Genomic DNA, 26097 nt, shown 5'->3' with positions numbered 1-26097 from the left:
TGAGTTTATTATGTCCAATAATAATATATACGATAATATTTTTCATTTTACTAACCTTAGTAACCCATTTTTCAACCAGAATAATAACACAGAGTTTTCCTAAAGTGGTTTCATCTCAAATAGCCCTTATCTGGGTTACTGTTACTTTAGAAGCTTTCATATTTTCAAATTTGCAAGTAAAAACTATGCCAGTTCTAAAATTGTAACGATGCACGCTTCAACAACGCATTGAAGTTGTAAAAATTCACCTTTCGCAAATTAAAGCACTTTAGGGTTTTGTGGTATCGCGTTTCATTAAAACACTAATGGACGACAAACTAGAACTTTATTGTGGTACAGCACTTGGAAACAACCTTGAACACTCCACTAACTCAACTGGTCATCCCCTCGTAACTTACTTCACTGAACTCTACTTTTCCCAGTTTTATACCTGGGTTACAAACATACCTAAAATCATATATTGTACACCTGGAATTTCTTCTTCCTTTTCTTATTCTCTAAGCTGTATGCCTGCGCAATGGTATCATTGTACCTGCACACTCATTTCGGAGCACCTTATGAATGAGAAAGTTGTATGATATTGTGAGAGTAACAGATATTATCTAATCAAATGATATTCCAATATGAAAGGTATACCTTCACAATAAAAGAAACATCCACCGATTGATGTTGAAATATACTCCAAATGAAACTTTTATGGGAAGGTTGAGTTTAAAGATTAGAGGTTAACTTGGATTCTTTGTCGGGTCTCATTACATTATTAAATTTATTTCGATAGTTATCCCTAAGATACACAAGTGCCAAATACTGTTTTCACAGTTTATCATGAAATTGGTGCTCACTAAAACTTCTTGGAGCAAATAATGGTGAGTGGGTATCGCTTGGGTAGCCACTTATTTTACTCTAGCTATAAGACCAGCATGACGTCCAACCATCTCAGCGGCTACATCGGTACAAAGTCCCATACACTAGAGTATGCTCATTCGAAAAACCGTTCGATTTTATAAACACATCTTCACCAGTGGTATGCCTCGGTATAACCTCACAAAGTAGAATATCTTCATTTACCCCATACCGTCTTCATGCTTGAAATAACAACAAAAAAGACACTTTGGTTCAACCTTTTGTCACATTAATTTGCATTAATCTTCAGACAGTGTCTGAAGATGAAACTTGAAATAAGTTAGAAACTGCGCGGTAACACAATTTGATCTGCAGAAAGCAAAAAACTTGTTTAAATCTATTCATACATATTGTGTCCTTCTTTTCAACCTAATTGAATAATTGAAAAATATCTTAAACCAAACTTAAGGTAGGGTTCTCCATTAGATAGACAAACCTTATAGTTTGAGACTATTCAAAGTGGAAGTAAGTTTTGCTTTCAAATGTCGTTGCTCCATAACTCTGAGGTGAAGAGGGTCCATCTAACCATTTGCTCTGCTGAAGTGGTGATTGGGCATAATAACAAAACCTTCACAAAACACAACTGGTTCTCTGAACTCACCAAAGTTCTGATCTTCTGGGAGGTCTAGCTGGATGAAAAAGCTGAAAAAAATTCTTTGATGTTACAAGAATCAAGTTTCAATACTGGATCTATACCTACTTCGCACAAAAACCTCCGAGAGAAATCCACAGCGTTCTGTCTCAGAACATAATTAAATTTCACATCACTAATTGAATGAATTCCATCTCGGTTTGCTCATATATTATGACTTCATAAATACCAATTCCGCGAATTCAATATTCAGACATGCCGGGGACAAAAATAAAATAATTCCATCTATTCCAGCAGCCATTTCATTTTCAATCATAATTACAAAACAGACGTCTGCATGAAAAACGCGACACAAAAAATCAATAGTTCGGGAAACGTCTAAGATATCTCTCATGCTGTAAAATGATTTAATTGATTCCGCCGCGGTCCCGATATACAGCGGGAGCCAATTAAGTTGACGTCACTAATGAATGGAAATGAAAACGCAAGGATATACTGTATTAATAATACGGTCCCATACAAAGGGGGGACAATTTCAGGAATATGTGAAACTGGCTTGGTTCGTGTAGTCGGGGTCTGCGTTCAGCGCAGAGATTTATAACCGCATTCCATTATACTTTTAATAAGTGCCGATTGCTGAGTGAAAATTTCTGTTGTGGACAACTCAATTAGAACCGACTGCAAAGGCGGATTCCTTTCATTGGATGATATTCAGATGGTATTGGTGTCTTTAATGAGCAGGTGCGCATATTGATTGATCCAGTTGATGCCAAAGTTTGCATGGTTTTTTGTCAAAATAACTAATGCGCTCATAAAGGATTGCAGAAAATTTTCATTCGCAAAAATAACAACAATTTTCTGTCTTAAATTAACATCAGTTCGTGGTGATGAAGTGTTATTTAATCTGATGCACAGATGGCGGTGCTAGTATAAAATCCATATGATTTCTTGTTAGTACCAACCTTCAAACGATACGGCCATTAGTTTGTGAGATATTGCGTTTTCAGTGTAGCTATTTTTGTTATTTGAAAAAAGATGGAAAAAATGAATTTCGAGTACTGATGAAATATTGCTTTTTGAAGGGAAAAACTACAGTTGAAGTAAAATCTTGGCTTGATGAAGAGTTTCCATCATTGATTAGTATGCTAATTTTAAACGTGGTGAAATGAGCACCGAAGACAACGAACGCAGTGGACGCCCAGAAGAGGCTGTCACCAACGAAAAAAAAAATATTTTTGAATGACCGTAAAGTGAAGTTGATTGAGATAGCAGACATTGTGAAGATATCATCTGAACGTGTACACTGTGCATCATATCATTCACGAATATTTGTACATGAAAAAGCTGTGTGCAAAATGGGTATCGCGCGAGCTCACAATCGATCAAAAGCAACAACGTGTTGATGATTCTGAGCAGTGTTTGAAGCTGTTTAAGTGAAATAAACCTGAATTTTTGCGTCGATATGTGACAATGCATGAAACATGGCTCCATCATTTCACTCTGGAGTCCAATCTACAGTCAGCTGAGCGGACTGCACAGGATGAACCGAATTCAACGCAAGGAAAAACATAACAGACATAATAGCTGGCAAGGTTATGGCATCAATATTCTGGGATATGCAAGGTATAATATTCATTGATTACCTCTATAAGGGCCAGATCATCAACTCAGCGATTATTATATTACGGTATTGGATCGTCTAAAGGATGAAATCGTTAAAAAGACGCCCTATTTGAAGAAAAAAGGTGCTGTTTCATCAAGACAATGCGTCTTGTCACAAATCCATGAGAACAATGGCAAAATTGCATGAATTGGGCTTCGAATTGCTTCAGCATCCACCGTATTCGCCTGATATGGCCCCTATCGAATTTTTTCTGTTCGCAGACCCCAAAAGAATGCTCGCTGGACAGAAATGTAGCGCCAATGAAGTAGTAATCGCCGAAACTGAGACCTATTTTGAAGCGAAAGACAAATCGTACTACAAAATGGTATCGAAAAGTTGGAAGATCGCTATAATCGCTGTATCGTCCTCGAAGACAACTATGTCTTTTTTTTTGCCAAAAAAAATGTGTTTTACTATGGTAGACCGGGGACTTCTCAATTGGCCTGTTACATAAAATGAATACTATGAGAGTTACCTATCGAGGAAGAATTTTAAATGTGGAAAAACCGCAAATTCTAACTTTGTGAAGTCGTCTGTGTCTTCCAGAAAACACATAAAGAAACTGAATTTCGATGTTTCGATAACACTATTGGACATCTTATAATCAAGATAACGATATATTGTTAACTTGTTTGGAAATTAATTCCGTTATAAAGCTGTATACAGGAGTGTCAGCCTACTCAATAACATAAAAATTATATTTACAACATACTGACATAATTTCAAATTATCAACTGATAGACACATTCATGAAAGTCACCAATAAACTCTAATGATGAGGCAAGAACTGTTAGATATTAGATACCTACTTTGTAACCAATCTTCGTACCAATCAAAAGGCGCCCATTAAAAACATCGTTAATAAACCTCACGCTGGTTGTCAATAAATACCGCTATGTTTTAGACAGAAAAAGCCAGCGAATCCTCAAACTTCCAATGGATTTAATCGAGGGTTGATCGTGACTGGCACTATGTGTGTGTAACTCGCTGTTGAAGCTCTCGGATTCTTGTTCTTCTGCTAATTAGTGGGATAGCACCTGTCGACGGTACAGTCTGGTCGGAAAGTGGACGATTGTTAATTTGCTACATTCCGAGAAAACCGGTAACGTTGCGAATATCAAGTGTTTTGAATCGGTTGTGGATAACATCGGTTATTGATGGAATTGGTAAAATGTTTAGCGTATTGTTCATACATTCGTTTTCATAATCGCAAAACCTACGAATTTATTCGATTGTACAGGGTGACCACGAGAAACAATTACATTCTAGAAATAATGACACAATATTGATTTTTCAAGAAAATATGCATTCAACTTAACCCTTCATTTCATTCTGTTGCAAATTTGCAACACACATATTTAGAGCGTCTGCTATTACAGACGATATGCGTTAAAGCTTGAGTTCATGCTGTTGCATATTTGTAGCACTCCTATTAAGCACGTGCGCAATACCGATGTCGTTTACGGTTAGGTTTTTTATGGTGTTGTGGGTTTATGTGTCCACGTGTTTTGTGGAATCAGTTGACTCGTGAAGGGCCTTGTAGTTGAAGGGGTTAAAAAATTTAAAAAATAGTTGAGTGATAATAATACCTACCGTATACTATGGACAATACAGGTATGTTCAAAATTAATAAAAATGTTTCTTTGTTTGTTATATCTTTGGGGGTTATTTTAGCAAAATAATATCTATGTTGCTAATATGCAACATCATGAACTGTGGATAAAATTATTTATTTTCTTTGCAGAAGGTTCACGTCTTAGAAAAAGACCAAATAAACTTCTATCTGATGCAGAACTGGAAGAGATTGCTGCACATTTGTGGGACGATAGTGAAGATGAGTTTGACTTTTCGGATACGGATAGTTTAGCTGATCCGGAATATTTTCCAGAAGAAATTGAAGATGGTGAAAATAATGAGTTGAACACCGATTTGCCGATCAATGATGATGATAATGACGGTAGAAATGAAGTTGGTGATTTGATAGAAAATGAGATGCTACCAAACGAAAATACATGCGACAATCCGGAGGCTCCAATATGTCAAAAGAACATTCGAGAAAAAATAACATGGCGAAAAAAACATTTAGCAATGAATGAAGATGCCTTAAACTTTTTAGGCAATTCTAGTCTCCCCAATAATATTCTGGAACTTGAGACCCCTTACGATTTTTTCAAGTACCTGTTCACTGATTCATTGCTCCAGACAATTGTTGACCAAACCAATTTGTACAGTGTTCAGAAGAACCCAAATAAGCCGGCGAACATATCGATGGGTGATATTCAAAAATTTTTCGGTATTGCATTATATATGTCGGTTATCAAGCTTCCCAGGACACGTTGTTATTGGAGACCAGATATTGGAAATGCAACAATTCGCAAATGTATGACAATAAATGAATTTGAGACTCTCAAAAGTGTTATACATTTCAATAACAACGAAAATCTCTTGCCTAGAGAACATCCCGATTACGACAATTTATTCAGAATTAGACCCCTTTTGACAGAATTGAATACAAGATGTTCTTCAGTGCCAATGGAAAACAAGCTTTCCATCGATGAGCAAATATGCGCAACAAAATCAAAGCACCATTTGAAACAGTATATTCCTATGAAACCCCACAAATGGGGTTTCAAACTATTCATGTTGTGTGATACATCAGGATTCACCTACAATTTTGAAATATACAACGGATCCACAAATACTTTCACAAAAGTGAAACCAAATGAGAAGGATTTAGGAGCCAGTGCTAATGTTGTTGTTCGACTTTCAAGAGTGATTCCGAGAAATGAGAATTTCCAGCTTTATTGCGACAATTACTATACCTCAATACCGCTGTTCTCGTATATGGCAAAAGATGGAATATTTATGCTGGGCACAATACGCCGCAACAGGATTTTGAACTCTAAGCTTACTAATGAAAAAGAATTTACAAAAAAATCAAGGGGAACATCTGAAGAATACGTAGGCAATTTCGAAGGTATAGACCTGAGTACTGTTGCTTGGAAAGACAACAAGGTGGTAACAATGCTTTCATCTTGCTTTGGAGAGCTTCCGTTTCACGATGCTAAACGCTTTGACAGAAAAAATAAACATTTAATTACAATCCCTTGTCCTAACGTAATCATCGAATACAACAAGCACATGGGTGGTGTTGACATGCTTGATAGCCATATAGGCCGCTATAAAATTCCTATTAGATCAAGGAAATGGTACCTCAGAATATTTTTTCATTTACTGGACATCGTTACTATCAACGCTTGGCTCTTATTCAAGCGGTCCAAAAAGGAAAAAAATATCGAAGATGATATGACCCAGTGGCAATTTCGTCTCCATCTTGCAGAAACGTTATGTTTGTTTCAATCGGCAAATGACAAAAAACGAGGAAGGCCTTCAACTAGTGAGGTGGAACTGGGTATAAACGCTAAAAGACACAAAGGACCAGCGGTACATGCACCCCCGAAAAACGTTCGAATGGATAACGTTGGTCACTGGACAAAATATGATACGGCAAGACAGAGATGTAAAATGCCCCTCTGCAAAGGAATAACGCATTTTAAATGTGAAAAGTGTGGTGTCCATCTTTGTTTGACAAAAGACAAAAACTGTTTTTATAATTTCCATATTCAATAAAAAATTATAATTCAGTTCTTTTTGTTCATAGTGTTGCAGATTAGCAACATACATTTTTTTTGTTATAATTCATTGCATATAAGAAAAGAGTTCATAATGTCGTTTACTAAGCCTAAATAAATATTCAAACCTATCAAAATATTTTTATTCCTAATTTTTCTTAATTCATGAAATGAAGGGTTAAGTTAGATAGTTGTGGAAATACCTATGCCATTTATTTCACGATGATGTCAGGAATGTGACGTCCTTCTTCCCTCAAGCAATTTCCTATTATAGGTGTACAACTTTGCTTCAGCCGTTTTGCAATATATGACTGTAGCGTTGACTGGAAGTCGAAAGAAATAGATCGTAGATGCCAAACAATTCTTCTCAAGGTACCATCCCCACTTAATGAAGGTTGGACACTCGGTTGGACAAAAATCTGTCTCGGCTTTAGCAATCTGAAACAGGGAGCACTCGTTCATACAATAAGCTTAGGTATTTGTAAAATTAACGCCATCGAAATATTAGTCGATTTGTGGCTGCACCATAAAGTTATTATCGATCAAACATGTCAGTTTACGAGCCAAATTCTCTTCATTTGAGGGAGATTTAAATTTTTTGTTTTGATATTAAGAAATCTGCGGCTCATCGAATGCTGTCAAGTACCTATGGTGAGGACGCTATTTGTGAAAGAACCTGCCGAAAGTGGTTTCAACGTTTAAAGATTTCGATTTAGACGTCGAAGACCAGCATGGCAGTGGAAGAGAGAAGGTTTTCGAAGATGCAGAATTGGAGGCATTACTTGATCAAGATTCGTGTCAAAGACAACAAGAATTGGCAGGGCTTTGGGGGTGACTCAACAAGACATTTCAAAACGCCTGGAAGTCATGGAAATGATGCAGAAACAAGAAAATTGGGTGCCTTATGAGTTGAAGCCGAGAGATGTTGAACAACGTTTGTTTGCTTGTGAACAGCTGCTTGCAAGGCAAAGAAGGAAGAGATTTCTGCATCGCATTATTCCTGTAGACGCAAAATGGGTTCATCACGTTAATCCCAAACGCAGAAAATCATGGAGATATCCCAGTCATGCTTCCACGTCGACGGCCAAACCGAATATTCACGGTTCCAAGGTCATGCTCATTATTTGGCGGGACTTGCTCGAAAAAGTGTATTATGAGTTGTTAAAACCAACTAAAACAATAACAGGCGATCGTTATCGAACGCAATTAATGCCTTTGAGCCGAGCATTGAAAAACAAACGGTCGAAATACAATGAGAGACATGATAAATTGATTTTACAGCTTGACAATGCTCTACTCCATGTTACGAAAGTGGTCAACACATACTTGGAAACATTGAAAGGGCATGTCCTATCTCACCGGTTGTATTTTCCAGACGTCGCTCTCTCGGACTATCACTTGTTTCGATCAATGGCAAACGGCCTGGCTGATCAGCACTGCCGGTCTTATGAAGAAGTAAAAAATTGGATCGATTCTTGGATCGCTTCAAAAATGACCTGTTTTTTCAATGCGAGATTCGTACACCGCCCGAAAAATGGGAGAAAGTAGTGGCCAGCGATGGACAATACTTTGAATCATAAATGTATAACCAGTTGTTCAGAATAAAGCCTCGAATTTCGAAAAAAAAAACGGCGGCAGCAAAGTTGCACGAACAAGATAATAATGAACCATAATGTAAAATTGGCTGTGCTTATTTGATTCACCAAAGATGTATCCGGTTTCTACGAATAATCTCGAAATTACCACCCAGCGAGCAGAAAGATTCCTCCGGAATTCTCCGAAAAATCGCGAACAATTCCGCATAAACCCCTCCATGTCTCCTTTATCGAGAATTCGAGAGTGCAACCGCAAAAAGTGCAGATCAAAATGCAATTACACTTCAGCCGTCTCCGAAGAAAACTCCGGCTCGGCTCAAATTCAATTTCCGACCGGTAATTAGCGGTAATTAGAGTGCAATCCTTGAAGTCATGAAGCTAAATTGAATTCTAAGGCATGCCGCCGCCAAATTCCAAAATTAATTAATGCCGAATATTTCTGGATATCTGGATGGTGTTCGGTTCCGAGGAATTATACTATTGTTGTTAATCGTTGATTGCCTTCCAGATTTCTTCGGAATAGAGTCGGGAATGGAGTCAATCTAATCAAGGGAACTTAGAGAAAGAAAAATCGTTCAATTAAATTGATGTAATGGAAAAGTTTACGAGTTTTGATTTGTTTTTACGTCATTTAGATACTAGAAAAGAATGAGGAAAGCACTGAATTCCATTGTAGTCCCTGTGACTTGTTCGACCATGACAAGATCAGATATCTTCCTGGCTTCGGCTGAAATGTTTCAATACAAAATTTTAAATAACTACGATATACATTATTCTTTCTTCAATATTTGTTGATTATTTGACGAAAGAAGAAAATAAGATGAAATGATCGATGTACTTTCGGAATCTTTCTAAAATCTTTCTCGTTTTTTCAACAAAACATTTCCATCCAAGTTGTAAATGACATTGTGTTGAAAGTAGGTATTCCAATTTTTTTTCATGGCATATTCTCAGACAAAACTGCCATTTCGAACCAAAACTGTTCAGTCGAAGTCGTTGTTCTAAAGTACTTACTTACGTTTGAAAAATTGTTTCATAAGTGGATTAAGAATCTACTTGAAATGTTATGAAATAAATTTTGGTTAATAATATTTCCCTTTTTATTCCTTTGACGAATATTTTCGACATTTATCTAGTTGTTGCACACTAAATGCATCTACTTGATTTCGATAGGTTTTACATACTTGTTCATCAAATAAATTTAATTTTGAAAGGTACCTACACAGAACATTCTTCATGTTAATTCTCAAGAAAGCTACTTATGTATATCAGACCGGCCTCCTATTCAAATACTTACCTCAAGTAGGTAAAGCTGGTTTCATATGATAATAATATCTATGATTCTTCAAATTATTTCAATGCTAGAACAATTTTCTTCTGGCAATGAAAATAACACAAAACCAAATGTACTCTAGGGGAGAAATCTAATTGAAATACATATATGTTTTATCAATTTTGAAAGTCTCATATTAGTTTATAAATAATAATTTTCTTTTTTTTTTCAGGTGAGCATCCTACCCTTGATTATAATGATCAGATGCGTTCGGTAAGTTTCAACAACAAACTTGTATATTTGATACGTATATTGTTCTTGCGAATCACTAATAAACAAACATCTGATAGCTAAAATAGTTGTGGTAAGTAATACAAAACAAGCTTTTCACAATATTTTTTTGCATTTTATCAAACATATTTCTTCTTATGCTGCCTCTCAGAGGGTAGAGTTTCATCCAAAGACCATGTCCTGATGTTGGAAACATCAGTATAGCAACTCATAGGTATCTGCCATCTAACCCACACCTGCATAGCAAAGCGTGGTGACTCTGTTTTAGAACGATTTGGTTGGGTTGCGCATGTTACGAAGCCATCTCTTACTAGCAACTATTCTTCTATTGGAAAAAAGTGATGCTTTCTCAAGTTCATTTTAATGAAAACACATTCTTGACTGATCCCAAAGGGACTCGATACATTGTAAAAAGCAGAGGTATAGTACCTAGATTTTATTTCAGTCATTTACACAACAAGTATTGATGTTTATTGATTAGAAGAAAGTTTAACACACATGACTAGGACATACTACAATCGACGCGACGAAACGCTGGCTAAATGCGATCGACGCGTCAAATGGTCTTGTGTGCAAACTTATTAAGCCCCACTCGACACGTCAATTTACTTTCAAGTATGTTACTGCTTGTATATGACGTATATGAAAACATTATAAAAGCGCTAGTTTTGTGAATGAAAATCTTTTCTTCGTATATTTTCAAGCGATCCAAGAAAGTCAACTCTTCATCTTTATATTCTTATCAACTCAAGAACATATTAACTCAAAAAAATATATAGACATGAGGAAATTCAACAGAAGAAAAAGTCAAAGCTATTCACAAGACTAGAATTGGTATGCTTTTTAGAGCGGTGTCTAGAGAATCAATTTATATCAATACTTAGAGATGTTGACAACATACTCAGTGGATCTTTTAGTTATCTATTACGACAACTCTATTACCGAACTCGATTCCGGAAAATACCTCAAAAAGGTATTGATGATTGGATCTGGTTGGAATAATTCATTCATTCATTCTATGAGTAGTATCTTATTATTAGCATTCGTGAGAACCATCCACATAGACAGCGTAACATGGATAATCATTTTTTTTCATTTTCACTATATTCTGCGGTCACGAAATGTTCTACCTCTTTCACATCTCAGCGAATCACCTCGTATATTACAACAGTATCGCGTTCATCTTGAAACTCCCTTCCACATTATATAAATATGAATAGGCAAGGAATTCCTAAATCCCGTCCAACACAAAGATCCGATCTCTAGATAACACTAATTAAATTCCTCATCTCGGCACCGCCTCCTTTTCAATAACAATGCGGCCTCCAAAATTCGTTCTAAAACAGAATTAGGGGCCCCTCAACGTAAATGGGGATTAAATCTCGGCGAGCATACAGTTTCCTGCAAGATAATCGTATACTTATTGTATTAGCCGCCGCCATCTTGAGCGCAGAGCTAACTTGGCGACTTGGTGGCGTTTAACAAGACGTTAGAAGTGGTTGCCGCCATTCAAAGTATGGGTCCAAAGGCTTAAAGGCTTCTTGGGTACAGTCTGTTATTTATTGCGAAGATTACGTCGGCCATATCTGGCCGGAAAAGTCGTGTTTATTCATCGAACGATGTGGCGTATTTATAATACTGAGTATTTATGAGCGTGTTGAAATGATTGTGTTTTAATGGGCCCTTTGTGGGGACATGTTGGTGCTTATTGAATACTGATGCGGGTCGTAGGGATTTTTGAAGGAAATCTGTATTTTATGGGTTTGAGGCTTTAAAGGAAGATTTTGTGATGTTGGAAGGTTGAATGAGATTCTATGGTGTAATGGTCTTAATTGGATTGATTTAATTCTCCAGACGAAACTGTCTTAACATCGAGAATTTAGACGGTTCGGATTTTTTTAACGAAATCCTCGATTTATGGTCGCAAAGCTTCATCTTTTGAATTGAGGATTTTGTAATGTTGGCAGCTTTAATTGCCTTGATTTCCAGTACAGGATTTCAGTGAGTATTGATCTACAAGAAGTTTTTGGGTGTTTTTGAAAGAAATCCTCATTTTATGGATGATTTTTTAAGGTAATCTGTATTTTATAGGTTTAAGGCTTCGATTGAATGGAGGATTTTTGTTGGAAGGTTGAATGGAGATTCTATGGTGTACTGGTCTTAATTGGATTGATTTAATTCTTCGAACTGTCTTAAAATCGAAAATTTGTATGAATCAAGCTTTGTTAACCAAAACCGCATTTTATAATCGTAAGGCTTCATCTTTTGGATTGAGTATTTTGTAATGTTGGCAGCTTCAAGTGCCTTAATTCTTCCCTTCCATTCAGTGAATTCAGACATCAGAACCACGACTCAAAACAAACGACTGTTCTCGGGCATTTTGAGTGGTAACACATAATTTTGACCTTAAGTGCCCCACGCTGGGCGCCAAAATTATGTGTAACCTCTTTGTTACCACTCGAAATGCCTGAAAACAGTCGATCAAACACCTCTTATATTTACACAAGTATTTCACAATCTGAACCTTTAAAATATCTGGTATCAGATGAATTGACATACAATATTCTACAAAATGGAAATACATATGAGTAAATCCGAAATTTATAAATGTACAGAAATAATTCTTCCCTGAAGAGATAAGTCCTAGCTCTATACTGAGCCAATCTTCCTGCAAGATATAACCTAATTTGCACCTCAGGGTACAACTTAAATTTGTACTTTTCTTCCGAGAGAAGGATATTACATAAAGAAAGCACCTCAGTGCTTAGATGTGTTTTCGATCCACTGAGAGAGGACATGATTATCACTATATCTGATATTCCTTCTTGGTATATTCAATTCCACCTGACAGAATATTGAAACCAACCAAAAAGAAATGAATTATTCAAAACTGTAAAATTGAGTAAACAGCTAATAAATTGAATAACTAAATAAACATGAAGACAGACGTACGTTCCGGAATCAGAAAGTGAAATCAAATTCTCGATAATTGTTATTTCAATTGTAAATCATGATTTGCATATTCATTTCACAGAAGAGTAAAAAAGATATATGACTTAACCTGATGTATATTACCAGAGAAACTCTCCTTTCAGTTAGCCTACTGTGTTCTCAAATGCAAGATACTGATGTGGAAAAATAGTAATAAAAAAATCAGTTACGTCCGTCTATCTACAGGTTGATTTTGTTACAAGTATTCAATTCATTAGCTGTTCATTCAATTGTACGTATAGTTTTGAAGAGTTTATTTCCCTTCTGATTGGTTTTGTTATTTAGTCAGTCGAAATTGTATTCCGACCAAAAAAAGATTATCAACTAGTGAAAGTTTTGGGCACAATGAAGTCCTGATTTTGATTTTTATATTAGATTGTCTTGAGAAGACTCTTTTGAACTTTATAGCATACATATATACACGATGATTGAACGGGACGAAGCATGTACTATTACTATGTACTACTTCAATGTTACTAACAGACAAAATTATTCATTAGATATCATCAATAAATTGGTCGTTGATGAAGTAGGCCCTACAACTCATAATAATATCTATAATTCAGTTTAGTTCAGGTATCATTATTGTCTCATTGTACATCTACTATTTTTCCTCAACATCACATAAATAATACATTTATTTCCGCTTTGAACCCATAGAAACTCCCTTATCAGATCCATCCCTAATAACCTCCCCCCTGTTAGAACAAATGTTACCAATTAATCTGCCGCTGTCTCGACTCACGACTCGCCATAAATCTGCGAAATTGAATGCTGACCCCCCCGGAAGCCCCCTCACCCCGAACTACCAAACTTCTGATCTCGGCCTACTATTCAGATTTGGCCCGCAAGGTGGGCACACAATAACTTTATTAGTCGAGCGTGGATATTGTCGAAATGATTAAGGATAAGTGCCTAATCAGTCCTTTGGGGACGGTCCCAGTTCGAGAAGTTGAAAGTCACTCCGAAATTACCTAATTAGGGGTTATTAATCCTTGCGTTTCCAAGCTTTGTAAGCGTCGTAGTGAAAGCGAGGTGTCGTTCGAAGGAATTGATTGGGGAGGAGGGGGGCTTAATTGGGGGGACCTTAATAACTGAGATTAGAGGTAAATGTGGGGACAATCGGTTAGGAGGAGATATTGAGATTTTGTTTGGGAATTATTTAGTTTTGTTGGAATGGATGTTTGTTAACTTTTTATCTCAATCTTTTGCTTTGTTTGAGAAAATATGATTTCTGGTTTCCTTCGATTATCAAGTTTCGAAGTTGCGTTTTCAACTTGACAATATTATGATAGGGACTTCCTTTTCTAAAATCACTTCAAATATCTATTTGAAGTAAAGGGTGTTTTTTTAGAGCTATAGAACTTTAAATTGCAATAAAACAGCGATGGATTTTTCGATTGACATAAATTTTATTTATCCGCAAGATAATCTTGTGGCATTACATTTCAAATATGATTTCTGGCATATGACCACCACGGTTGGCTCGGATGTAGTCCAATCTGGACGTCCAATTTTCGATGACTTTTTCCAACATTTGTGGCCGTATATCGGCAATAATACGGCGAATGTTGCCTTCCAAATGGTCAAGGGTTTGTGGCTCATCCGCATAGACCAATGACTTTACAAAGCCCCACAGAAAGTAGTCTAGCGGTGTTAAATCACAAGATCTTGGAGGCCAATTCACAGGTCCAAAACGTGAAATTAGGCGGTCACCAAACGTGTCTTTCAATAAATCGATTGTGGCACGAGATGTGAGACATGTTGCGCCGTCTTGTTGGAACCAGAGCTCCTGGATATCATGGTTGTTCAATTCAGGAATGAAAAAGTTAGTAATCATGGCTCTATACCGATCACCATTGACTGTAACGTTCTGGCCATCATCGTTTTTGAAGAAGTACGGACCAATGATTCCACCAGCCCATAAAGAGCACCAAACAGTTAGTTTTTCTGGATGTAACGGTGTTTCGACATACACTTGAGGTTAGCTTCACTCCAAATGCGGCAGTTTTGTTTGTTAATGTAGCCATTCAACCAGAAGTGCGCTTCATCGCTAAACAAAATAAAATGGACGTAGTGCGCGATACGTCTTCCGCACAGAATCTTTTTTTTCGAAATAAAATTGCACTATTTGCAAGCGTTGTTTAGACGTGAGTCTATTCATGATGAATTGCCAAACCAAACTGAGAATAAATCACTTGACAGCTGTTAAATCGGTCGCCATTTCGAACAGTAATGCCAACTTGAAGTTATATACCTCGAAAAAAAACACCCTTTATATCTTTCCAGCAAAGATCTTTGATTGTGTAATTCCAAATTTCTTGGACTCTCAAAGTGATCTGACTCTCCATTGTATTGTACAATGTGTGCACTCGTTGAGGTCCTTTTTGAGACACTCTTCAACAGAGTTATAAAACTGATTATGTGTGCTTTGTTTTGTTTTGACAGCTGTAGTCACTATACTCTTGAATACGGTTGTTTTAATTAGAGTCTGACGGACGTTTCGTCAAGTAAGTTTCCATCATCAGAAAATAGAGCTCACTTACTAAATTACAAAGACATGAGTAATGGTAAGGGTGATACCCCTACTAGTACCTCTGAAATAACTTACTACAAACTAATATATGTTCAACCTTCACCTCTTCAATTAGGCACACTATTAATAATAAGGTATACTGATAATTTTTTTTTCTTTTTATGGAATTCAGTAACTTCGAAACCACATTTCCTGGAGAATTTCAACAAATTTCAATGAATTATATGAATAAATTGTGACCAATTGCGAAAACGTGATTTAGTTTTTTTCAAACAGGATGATATTAGCTCACTTACAAACTTTGGCATATGAAAGGTCATATAATTTCAACATAAAACATCATGGAACATATATTATTTTTCGATTATGTAAGGAAATAAATGACTTTCAAAGTTTCATTCATGTCTATTGAAATGCTTAGAAACTAGCGTTAATACACTTGTCAGTTCATTGTCAGTATAGGTATTCTAGTTGTCATGTTCCGTAACACTGAAATTATAGCAGTAAGTTTACTTTCTGCTATAATTGCTGACAACTAGAATACCTACTGACAAGTGTATTTACCCTCTTTTTTGTTATTAATGAATCAAATCAATAGACATAAATGATACTTTGAAAGTCATTTGTTTCCTTATATAATCGAAAAGGAACATATGTTCCCAAAATATTTTTTTTGTTGAAATTACATACATACAACTTCCATATGGCAAAGATTGTCGGTGAGCTAATAAATCACTCTGTATAACCTAGATACGTTTTTTTCTATTGAATTTGGTATTACCCAAATATTGCTCAGTTCTAAAAGTTAATTTCATGTTAACTATAAAGACATCTTAAACTATTCTTCCATAAGTATGTTTCCTCTGATACTGTAGTAGATAATTCTCTGTTATTTCACATAAGCCCAGTTTCGTGCAAATAATACCACTTGTCACACTTTTAAGGGAAATGACTATTCAAATGTCGTGGAATATTCTGGGAAGCGAAGAAATATGCATAATTCTGCAGCGTCGCAAGATTGAAATACGAAGTTGTATAAAACATTTCCAGTTGTACTATTCAACCCAATTCCGAATATTCCGGAAGAATAGAAACCAGATCCGGAAGTCACAAACAAATACCATAAACTTCCTGGCTTCATCCGAATTGAATATCTCGCTGTCTTCCCAACAATCTCCGTTATTCCCTATATCCACTGCATTCGAAGCGACATAAACAGAGCAAACCCGGCTCAAACTATCCCATATTCCTCCAAATCCTGGAAATAAAACACGCTCTCATTCCCAAGCCCGACAAGATACAGAGGAGAGATAAATCAAAATCGAAGAATTCCAGGCCGTCGTCATAGAAACGACGTCGTGTTTCCGGGCGCCGTTCATTTGTCTGCGGAAACAATACAAACGTGCCGGAATCAAAGGCAGCTGCAGAAGCTTTTGCTTTCTTTTGTCTTTGAGGAAAATAGTTTCTTGCTGCAACGCCACCCCCCCCCCCAGGTTCAGATTGAAAAAGAGGAAGTCCCTAGGGTTATTATATGGAGTCTGGAGTTGTTTCTCGTTATGTTTCGATGATATGCATATTGTTATGTTGTCTGAAAGAGACTTGCTGTATCGTAAAAAAAAGTGTATAACCTGAGTTCTTCGTTTTATCTCCAATCTTCAGTTAGACTTGCTCGAAGATTTCAGTTGGTTAGAACTTTCAGAATTCTACAATACATATAATTCCTTCATTTATTCCAAAATGCAGTTGATGATTATTTTCAAAAATGCATCGAAAAATGCTCGAATATTCCCAGTGGGTTGAAACTTTCAGAATTCTATAATAAAAATATCCTTCAATTATTCAAAAATGCAGTTGATGATAATTTTCAAGAATAAATCGAAAAAAGAAACACTTTGGCTGTATGTATCGCAAGTTCCATAAAAGTTGCCTAAAGAGGGGATCTCAGAATCCCTTTGTGTTAAAAAAAAGGAATGCCGCATTTTCGGGCTTGATTTTTGAGAGAATTTATTTGGTGAGAACCAAAACCTTATAGAATCAACGGTTTTCGAGCTCTAAAAAAAAATAATAGTGAATCTGAACATTCTATTAGCAATTTTTCCAGTAGAATCCATTGATGTTATCATTTGTTTTTCATTGATATTATCTTCGGAGTTATAATACAAATTTGTGTTTTTTTATTAAACCTTAAAAATTTCTATGAGAAATAAAATCTCTTTTTTCCCCTTCAAAAATTCATAACATAATACATAAATTTCATAGCAATCTATGAAATCATCAAAAATTTCAGTTTCACACCGAGTTCCTAACTATGATAATCTGTGAACTTCAAAAATTTGAAATATTTACAGGCCACCTATGCTCTTCAGATTTAACGCCATTAGTTATTTCAACATTTCAAAACTAATAAATGTGAGGAAAGAAAAAATCAACCGGTGTTAAATCCGGAGACCTTGGTGGCCACCGAATAGTTTAATTATCTGAAGTTCACAAATTATCATAGTTATCATAGTCACTTGGTTGATTTGCAGTGTGAAACTGAAACTTTTGATGATTTTTTATAATAATAATAAAATGGTTTATTCTGTTTGAGAAGAAATTTATATATTATGTTTTATGTTTTTGAAAGATGAAAAAATGAACGATTTTATTTCTTATAGAAATTTTTATGGTTTAAATTAAAAATGAACAAGTTTCAATTATTATAACTTCAAAACCAACTGTGATAAAAAACAAATTATTACACCAATGGATTCTACTGGAAAATGTGAAGACTGTAGAATTTTTTTGTTTTATGTATATAGCACCGGTAACAAAAGAGTTATGAGAACTTTCCATTTCGAGCCATTTTCAAATTGTCTCTTATAGCATGAACCTACAAGGTTCTGGTTTCCACCAAATTAATTCTCTCAGGAATCGAGCCCGAAGATGTGCCATCCTTTTTTTTCTCAAAAGGATTCTGAGATCCTCTCACTAGACAAGGAATTTATGGATAATATATGGTAATATATTATTCTACCTCGGACCCCAAAAAAATAATGAAAAATCCGTCCTCCACAGTACATTATATTCAGTCTTTCAACTGTTATATGTATATGCGGAAGAATTTTGATTGATGTATGTCCAACAAGAGCAGTATATTCAAAAAAACTCAAATACGTTCGGAAATTTCATAAAAATTGAAGAAGAAAGTAGTAAATGGAACATTTGCACATTAGTAAGGTGTAGTGTACATGTATCTTATAAAGCTAGAATTATCAAGGAACTACTAAGTATCTAAATCAACTATCTTCATCAAATTTTATCGAAATGGTACAGGTAGAACGCGAGATGTTGATATCTATGGAATAACAAATTTGCACAAGCTCAATGAGAACCCTATTCCCAGAAAATATTAAATTCACATTTGACCATACACAGCACTAACAAGAAACCCAAACAAAGTAGTAAATTGTGGGAATTAAGGCTGCCTAATATAAATTATTTTCGAACACACAGTTCCACAAACCAACACGACACCGAAGTTGTTCCAAATGGTCTGATGCTCTGCAAAAGTTTTTTTCCAAAAACATTATCTAAACCATGACTCCACATGTACACGCTGTAGTACCAATTCCGTTACAGCTCCTTCTCTCTCCATTGTTGTGGAATCATCCAGTATATCAATCCTATTATTTCTGTTCGAAGGTTTAAAAGAAAGAAACTTAAATATATCTTGTGGGTGAACTACTGAACTGAGAGGTAATGACTCTTTTATTCTTTGTAGGAGGATGTTTTTGGTTTCGTTATCTTGTGAGAATCTTCGACTTTTTTCCTATAATTATTCAGTAAATTACTTGAGCATTCTGATATTGTTACCATTAATTATGTCGGCCTGCCGCAATTACTTTTTCAAAAAAGAACAAAAGCTCCAACAATAATATTTTCATATACAATAGAGATGTTAAGAAGGGCATTACCAGTAATACCTATAATAAAATATATTACGAGCGAACCATAACATTCAGACAATAGTAAAAAGAATCATGGAAATTTTTATGGGTTTCTCTGCAATCAGTGGAATAACCAATATATTATCAAGAGTATTAATTACTTTTCTGAAATTACATTTGGAATGTAAGCTCCACGTTAGTCCAACATATTACGACAATAAATTGTACAGTTATCTCATTTCAACGGGGATGTTCAGCAGTGAATTTCTGAACACATTTACATCATCAAGGTAAATCAAACAATGTCATTTCAATGCACAACAATAACGACAACATACTAGTTTCAAGTTCATGACAATTTCTAGCTCTCTATAGTATTTTCTAATACTATTCATCAACCTATATTATATTGGTACAAATCAATTTAAATATTTATTGCTGACCAGAAATATGATTTTAGGCTGGTTTTAGAATCACGCTGACCGTCAGCGCTGAAGCCTATGCGCGTAGCTCTCAGCGCGTAGCAACTCGTTTCAGTGTCATGCTGAACGTCGTGAGGTACAGTCATGCCCAACCACAACTTCAATCACACGACCAGTATCAATATCGCGATTCATTGTTGCGTTGACTGTCCCCGTCAGCGCGTGCGTTTTACGTAACACAGTAACGATACATTAGCTCGGTAGCTCGTCGGCGCGGCGTGGTCAGCGGCGCCGACGCGTTGCGCGTACGCGCTCGATACCTCAGCCTGAACCGTCGGCGTTATTCTAAAACGCTTCATAAGTGATCATACATATTGGCCTGTCAGCGCTGACGGTCAGCGTGACTCTAAAACCAGCCTTACTTTGGTCTTCCTCAGGACCTAGAAAGAAGAGAGATGAAATCAAGGAAAATAGGAATCGACTAAATTTAAAGGAAGGAGATGCAACAAATAAAAACGAGAAAAACACTGACATGAAGTTCGGAGCTTTTTCATTCATGCGACAATAGCATCCTTCAAGACTACAAAACTTTCAATAAGTATGAGGCAATGAGTGAAATCAATGAAACGGACTTTTGTGGAGAAAAAATGTTAACTGAGACAGAAATGACAGTATAGGAGCAGTACCTACTTAGTGTATGGTAGACCTTTTTTTTTAGTTAGAATTTATCTGCTCTTCTCATCTGATTGATTATTAGCTGATTCATTTCCGATCAATTGAGAAAAGAAAATAGTTTTGAAAATCGCAAAATTTGTATTTCTGCTTTCTATCAAAACGGTTTCTACCTACTTAAGGGATTAACTGAAATAACTTCCTTCTGATACCTGTTCCTAAAGTAATATATTCGTACTCAATTAGATTAGATCCCTTCAGAGTTGGCTTTTGTTGTTTGGTGAGAAACGACTGGTCGACAAAAAAACATCAATCTTCACCACAAAAATAAAATTCCATTTGCTGTTACTAACTTCTCTAATGTGTAAGACAGCAGTGGGAAGTCAACACTCACTTAGCGACCTCAACTGATTCCATCACCCTAAACAGAACTATCTTCAAGGGGCGATAACTCACCCCTGTAAAAATAAAACAGGAAACGGTGCGAATGTACAAAAAGCAAATTGCCATCTTCATCCTTGCTCTTATCTTGATCTATCGCACACATTAGTTGGGATGTTGCAGCGAAGATGTGTTGGAAAGCTTTGCGTTCGAAGGAGGAACCTTCCTTCTGTGCAAATATTTATGTTTACCCATAGTCTAGGGGGTTTTCCTATAAAGTGTAGTATGTTTGTTTCGCCCATACGGCACTTGAGCTTAAAGACGTAGTTTGTTAAGATTTAGCCATCGGATGGATAGTTGAGCTTTCGCTGTAGACATCAATTCGTCTTTCAGATTGTGACAATATTGTTGCAAAGGTAAATTATTCAATATTCTCTAGCATAATCAACCTTAACGTTCGCTCGTTAGCTGTTATTAAATTTATTCAGAGTCTTCTGTGTTTTTATTACAGTGGTTTTGAATATCTAAAAATGAAGAGTTATTAATGTATATTTGTGTTAACTTTTATGTAAACATGTCAATGATGTAGCTTTCATTAATAAAAAAGCTGCTACGCTGACTATTATACAACTTCATTTCGATGTTCTATATGTTGTGTGATCAATATAAAATTTTGTACGAAGCTATGAATTGTCATTCTGCATCCAAATGAATGATTCAATATGCAGTTTTAATATTATTTAATATTTACGGAAACCCTGTATATATGGAAGACTATATTTGAATTTGAAGACGTTGAAGCGTAGCTTATAGTTTGAGACTATTCCCAGCTCGAAATTCTTCAATAACAGATATTGTGACGAAATAATAGAGCGATCTGTTTGATCAACGAGCGCTCAAAAAGGCGTACAAAGAGAGCTAGTGAGCGTATCTTGTACCTGACACCAGTAACAAGATCCGCGAAGGTTTTCTCCTTACTCTACGTTCATCTCCAGCAAGCAAACCATCTCAGATCATCGACGCACGTAGGTACTTATCCTCAATCTCGTCCGATACCTCCACCGAATACCAAGTAGCTCGAACAAAGCTGCATATTAGCGAAGCAACGAAGTTCAAATGATTCCTTGTCGCCAGGGTTGCCAGGTAGAAAGAATTATTTTCACTAGAATATGTATCAAAAGTTGCCAGAGTTCGAATTGAAATCCCTAGTTTTCTATTGTGGTATATTTTATGAAATCTGAAAACAAAAACGAAAAGAACCAGAAAGAAGTTTACAATGTTAGTTTCCTTTATATTGATTTGAAGTTAGCGGCCCATTCTGAATAAAAAATCTGAAACTGAATGGATAGCTTGGAAATCCCTATGAAATTTATAAATTGGACAAGTATTCACCAGTCAATAGTTTCTTCTACACCACACTCACATAGTGGGCTTTCAATAGGATGCCATTTCAAGAGCATACTATTGCAACGGCCATGACTAGTTCTAAGTCGATTTGAAATACACCAAATTTTCCTAAGAGAATTTGAACCTAGAACTTCTCTGGAGGATCAACGATTAGATTTTTGTTGAAGGCAGTACAAGTACTCCATTTCGGACGCCAAATTTTTTTGACTTTTTCATTAGATTGAAGGATAGTATTAATCCATAAGGATTTGGGTAATTTTGATTTGGCAGTTCCAGTATCTGAGAGGTAAAATATAATTGGAAATAAGTTCGGGTAGAAATTTTTCCCAAGATTTCTTGATTGGGACATGTCTACGAATATGAGGCGGAAGTATATGTGATAGCAATGGTAACCAATGTCAAGGTGTTGATTTGATAGTTCAACTGATAATTCTCATAAAAACGTTAAACTGTGCATCAATTTAATGAACATGAGGACTATTCAAGCAAACGGAACAACAGTATTCAGCAGCAGAGAAAACCAAGGCCAAAGCTGCCGTACGAAAAGTGCTGGCATCAGCACCCTATGAAGAACCAGCTAATTTTTGAAGGATATTATTCCTTACCAAATGATTGTAATGATTGGTAAGAAGAATAAATCAAATTGCTGCAGTTCTGAAACGCTGCATCTACTTCATTAATGGACTTTTACCAGAGGAGGTTCATCTTAAGTTAACGTGAGTAAACTAACTTCATTGGCCCAATGAAAAGGAAGCTTTCTTCGGAGCCTCTATCAAGCTACTTTTATAGGCGAGTTTCTACTATGAGGTTTTTACCGAAAGAAGCTTTGTCACATGGATTATGGAACTAGCCCTAATACAGGCAACTAGTTAAGTTATATCGAAAAATTTCTATGTGAGCAATCAGAAATTGTGGGATTCACGGCTTGACTTGATCAAGTCATGCCGTGAATCCCCAGTTATCAATTCTTTTTCACATTTCCTGAAGTCCTATTTTCAAACTTGTAATTAGAAATTTCAAAATGTTTTAACACTCACTATAAATTTGTAACAATCCTGTATAATCGTTTCATCGGAGGTGAAATTCCGATCGCGTAAACAAATAACATAACTTAACTCTCTGAAATAATCAGAAAATTCCTGCACGACTCATTTATGATTTTCTTCATATTATGCTAGTTTTCATGAAGTTTCTGCCCGGTCCCTAAACGAAATATAATTTCCTCAGTTCCAGGGAAAAATCCACCGCGCTGGCAACACCGCTTCTCGCTAACTATCGACTCCCTTTCCTTTCACTCGAACCGTGTACCGTGTCAACGCGGAATTCCCGCAATAAACCACATCGGGCCAGCTGTTTAAGGAAACCGCGCTACCTGACGATAAAATGACACAAATAATGGCGACCAAGTCGGGAGCGAAATCGTCGCTCGACCCGGCCAGGAGCGACGTGTCCGCCTCTCTGACATTTTAATTCCCCCGAAACGGACCGGAGGAATCCTCTCATGCCTCAAGCACGCTCGCTGTTTACCGAGAAGGAAGGATTTATTGTAACGGGGAATGCGCACTCACTGGCTCTTACGCCTAGTTATTTTAACGAAGAGAACCTGTAAATTACCATAGTATTATTATGGGATAAACAAGATAGTAAATCAGAGAGGTCTGTTAATTAGCGGACTAAGTTGACCTGTTAAGCTCGCGCTGACTCTCTAATAGCTATAGTTGTGCGTGCAGGGACGTCTCACTGGCGGCTGGAAAGGGTGGTTGTTGAGATTTAACGTCTGGGAAATAGATCATTCTTATTGTTTGGCGACTTGTTTTACTGCTGGGAAGTTTTGTCGTTTATTTCTCGACAGGAGTGTGGTACAAGTTGTCCTCACTACTAAAAGTGTTCATTACTTATTCACTTATTGCTCAGTTCATTTGAGACTAACTGAATAGTTATGGGTGTATAGGTTGAAATTGAATACAGAGGAAATGAAAGATAGAAAAGTCTTTTAGAAATTGTCGAAATATGAGAATCTAAATTCAGTCAGTTTCTCATAACCCTATTGTTATAAGGTGCATGCTGAGGCAGCAATACAGCGTAAGGAAGCCATTGAGGAGGTGTAGCATGTTTTCACTGAGATCCAAACCAAAGACATTTTGGATCTTGAAGTATTCAAGATCCGAAAAGTTTTTTGGAATGAAGATTCTGCCAGATTATTTCTCTTTCGGTTTCCTGCATTCTCCTATACAATAGCATTGTTCGGAGCAAGTGAAAGGTGTTCGTGTTCCCTTTCTGTCAAATGTGATAGCCTCTTCGATTCCTTTAACTCTTGAGTAACCATGAACCCAGATCCAGAAGGCTTTAATCTTCATTTCATAAGTTCCTTCTCTAACCAGTAACTACTACCGAACAACTGCCGAATTCGGGTGGCCAGAGCGTTCAGCATCTTCAGTGTTTCTTTAATATGCTGACGAATTTTTCCATTGTTGTCGAAGAATGCTAATAACACCTGTGAATGTCGCATTGTCGTTGCTGCTTGTACAGTCTCTATTCTCTTAAAAAAAATAGTGATTTATCGATACACATATTTTCTCCTGCACCTCCATATTAAATTTCATTGACTGATATAGAGGCTTAATGTTTCAATAGCAGCTTGACTATCAGAACGGATTGCTATGTCACATTTCAAATAGTTTCTGTTTGGGTTCGTTTTCGATTAAAAGTATTTTTATCTGAAAAACACTTGAACAGGAGACTAACGCTAGCGAGCATTTGGTGCATGTCCTAGATACTCCACTGCCAGCTAATGTTGTGGTTTTTGAACCATCTGTGTTCCATTCAGGGGTATTTTTTTTTTTAAATTAGGCAGTGCATCGTGGTTCAGCTCTTTTCCTTGCTTACTCTCCTGATCATTTCATCATTAGGAAGATTCACTGATGGGCCCCATCTACTTGATTAAAATGGACCAGTCTCATGTTCCTTGCCTAGTTATAGTAGAATGGGCTAGTGCACCTAGGAGAGTTGGCATAGAAAAAACATTGAACGGTTTGGATGACATGTTACAAATAAAAGATTCTTGAAGGTCATTTTTCCAATTCTTGCATACGAGAATAATAACATCACAACACCAGCCTTAGGAGGGCTATGCTATTTGGCTCTTCAACAGAACAATACGTTGTTCTCTTCGGTTTTACTGCCATTGCTAGCAAGCATTTCATTTTCTTCTCTGTCTAACTTCGTGATAGACGTATGGCGACTCTATAGAAGACGTTGTTGTAGGGTGGTTGTCCAGGATCTGAACGATTTTTTGGACTGTTAGTCTCTAAGTCCTTCGATCTATTATCTAGCGCATCATTCATTGATATCTGTCTCTGTTAATTTGGAAGTGACATCAGTACAATGGGTGCCAGATCTACTTCGTTTTCTTTTTTTCTGCTGGCTATCATGACGAAAGCGGCTCATACGCCTCTCTATATTGAATTTAATGTCAACCTATAGGGCGGAGGTGGAACTCAATACTACAAGAATATTCTCTTCATGACGCTAAACCAGAGTGAGCATCAACCTTTACTTGGATCTGAACAACCATTATTCCAAGCCCAACCGTCTGCTCATCACCGACCAGTCCTACGCCAAGAACACCCATCGCATCCCTATCGCAAACCGTAAACGCCAAATAAAATACGACCTCTATCGGACTTCTCCTGACTTACGGCCCCCATTAAAAAACGAAATGCCGAAACTACTTTACGAGCCTCAAACGGCAAATCCTCATTAATCGAGGATGTTGCTAGGCCATTATCACAGCGCAATAAATCCAGCATC

General features: G+C 36.5%; 2 protein-coding genes across 2 annotated transcripts in view; both read left to right on the top strand.

Annotated features, from left to right (window-relative positions):
• LOC123680738 (protein prickle-like) overlaps positions 1-26097 on the top strand; it is a 348884-nt gene that overhangs the window by 102590 nt on the left and 220197 nt on the right. The window lies entirely within an intron of this gene.
• Positions 4760-25352, top strand: LOC123674043 (piggyBac transposable element-derived protein 3-like). The gene is made up of 4 exons (XM_045608870.1): positions 4760-4772; positions 4903-6678; positions 9891-9931; positions 25197-25352. The coding sequence occupies exons 1-4, from the start codon at positions 4760-4762 to the stop codon at positions 25350-25352; spliced, it is 1986 nt and encodes a 661-aa protein (XP_045464826.1).

The sequence above is a fragment of the Harmonia axyridis genome, chromosome 1, assembly GCF_914767665.1.
Source record: "Harmonia axyridis chromosome 1, icHarAxyr1.1, whole genome shotgun sequence".
Classification (NCBI taxonomy): Eukaryota; Metazoa; Arthropoda; class Insecta; order Coleoptera; family Coccinellidae; genus Harmonia; species Harmonia axyridis.
The sequence above is the reverse complement of the archived record's forward strand: the minus strand, read 5'-3'. Positions and strand labels throughout refer to the sequence as shown.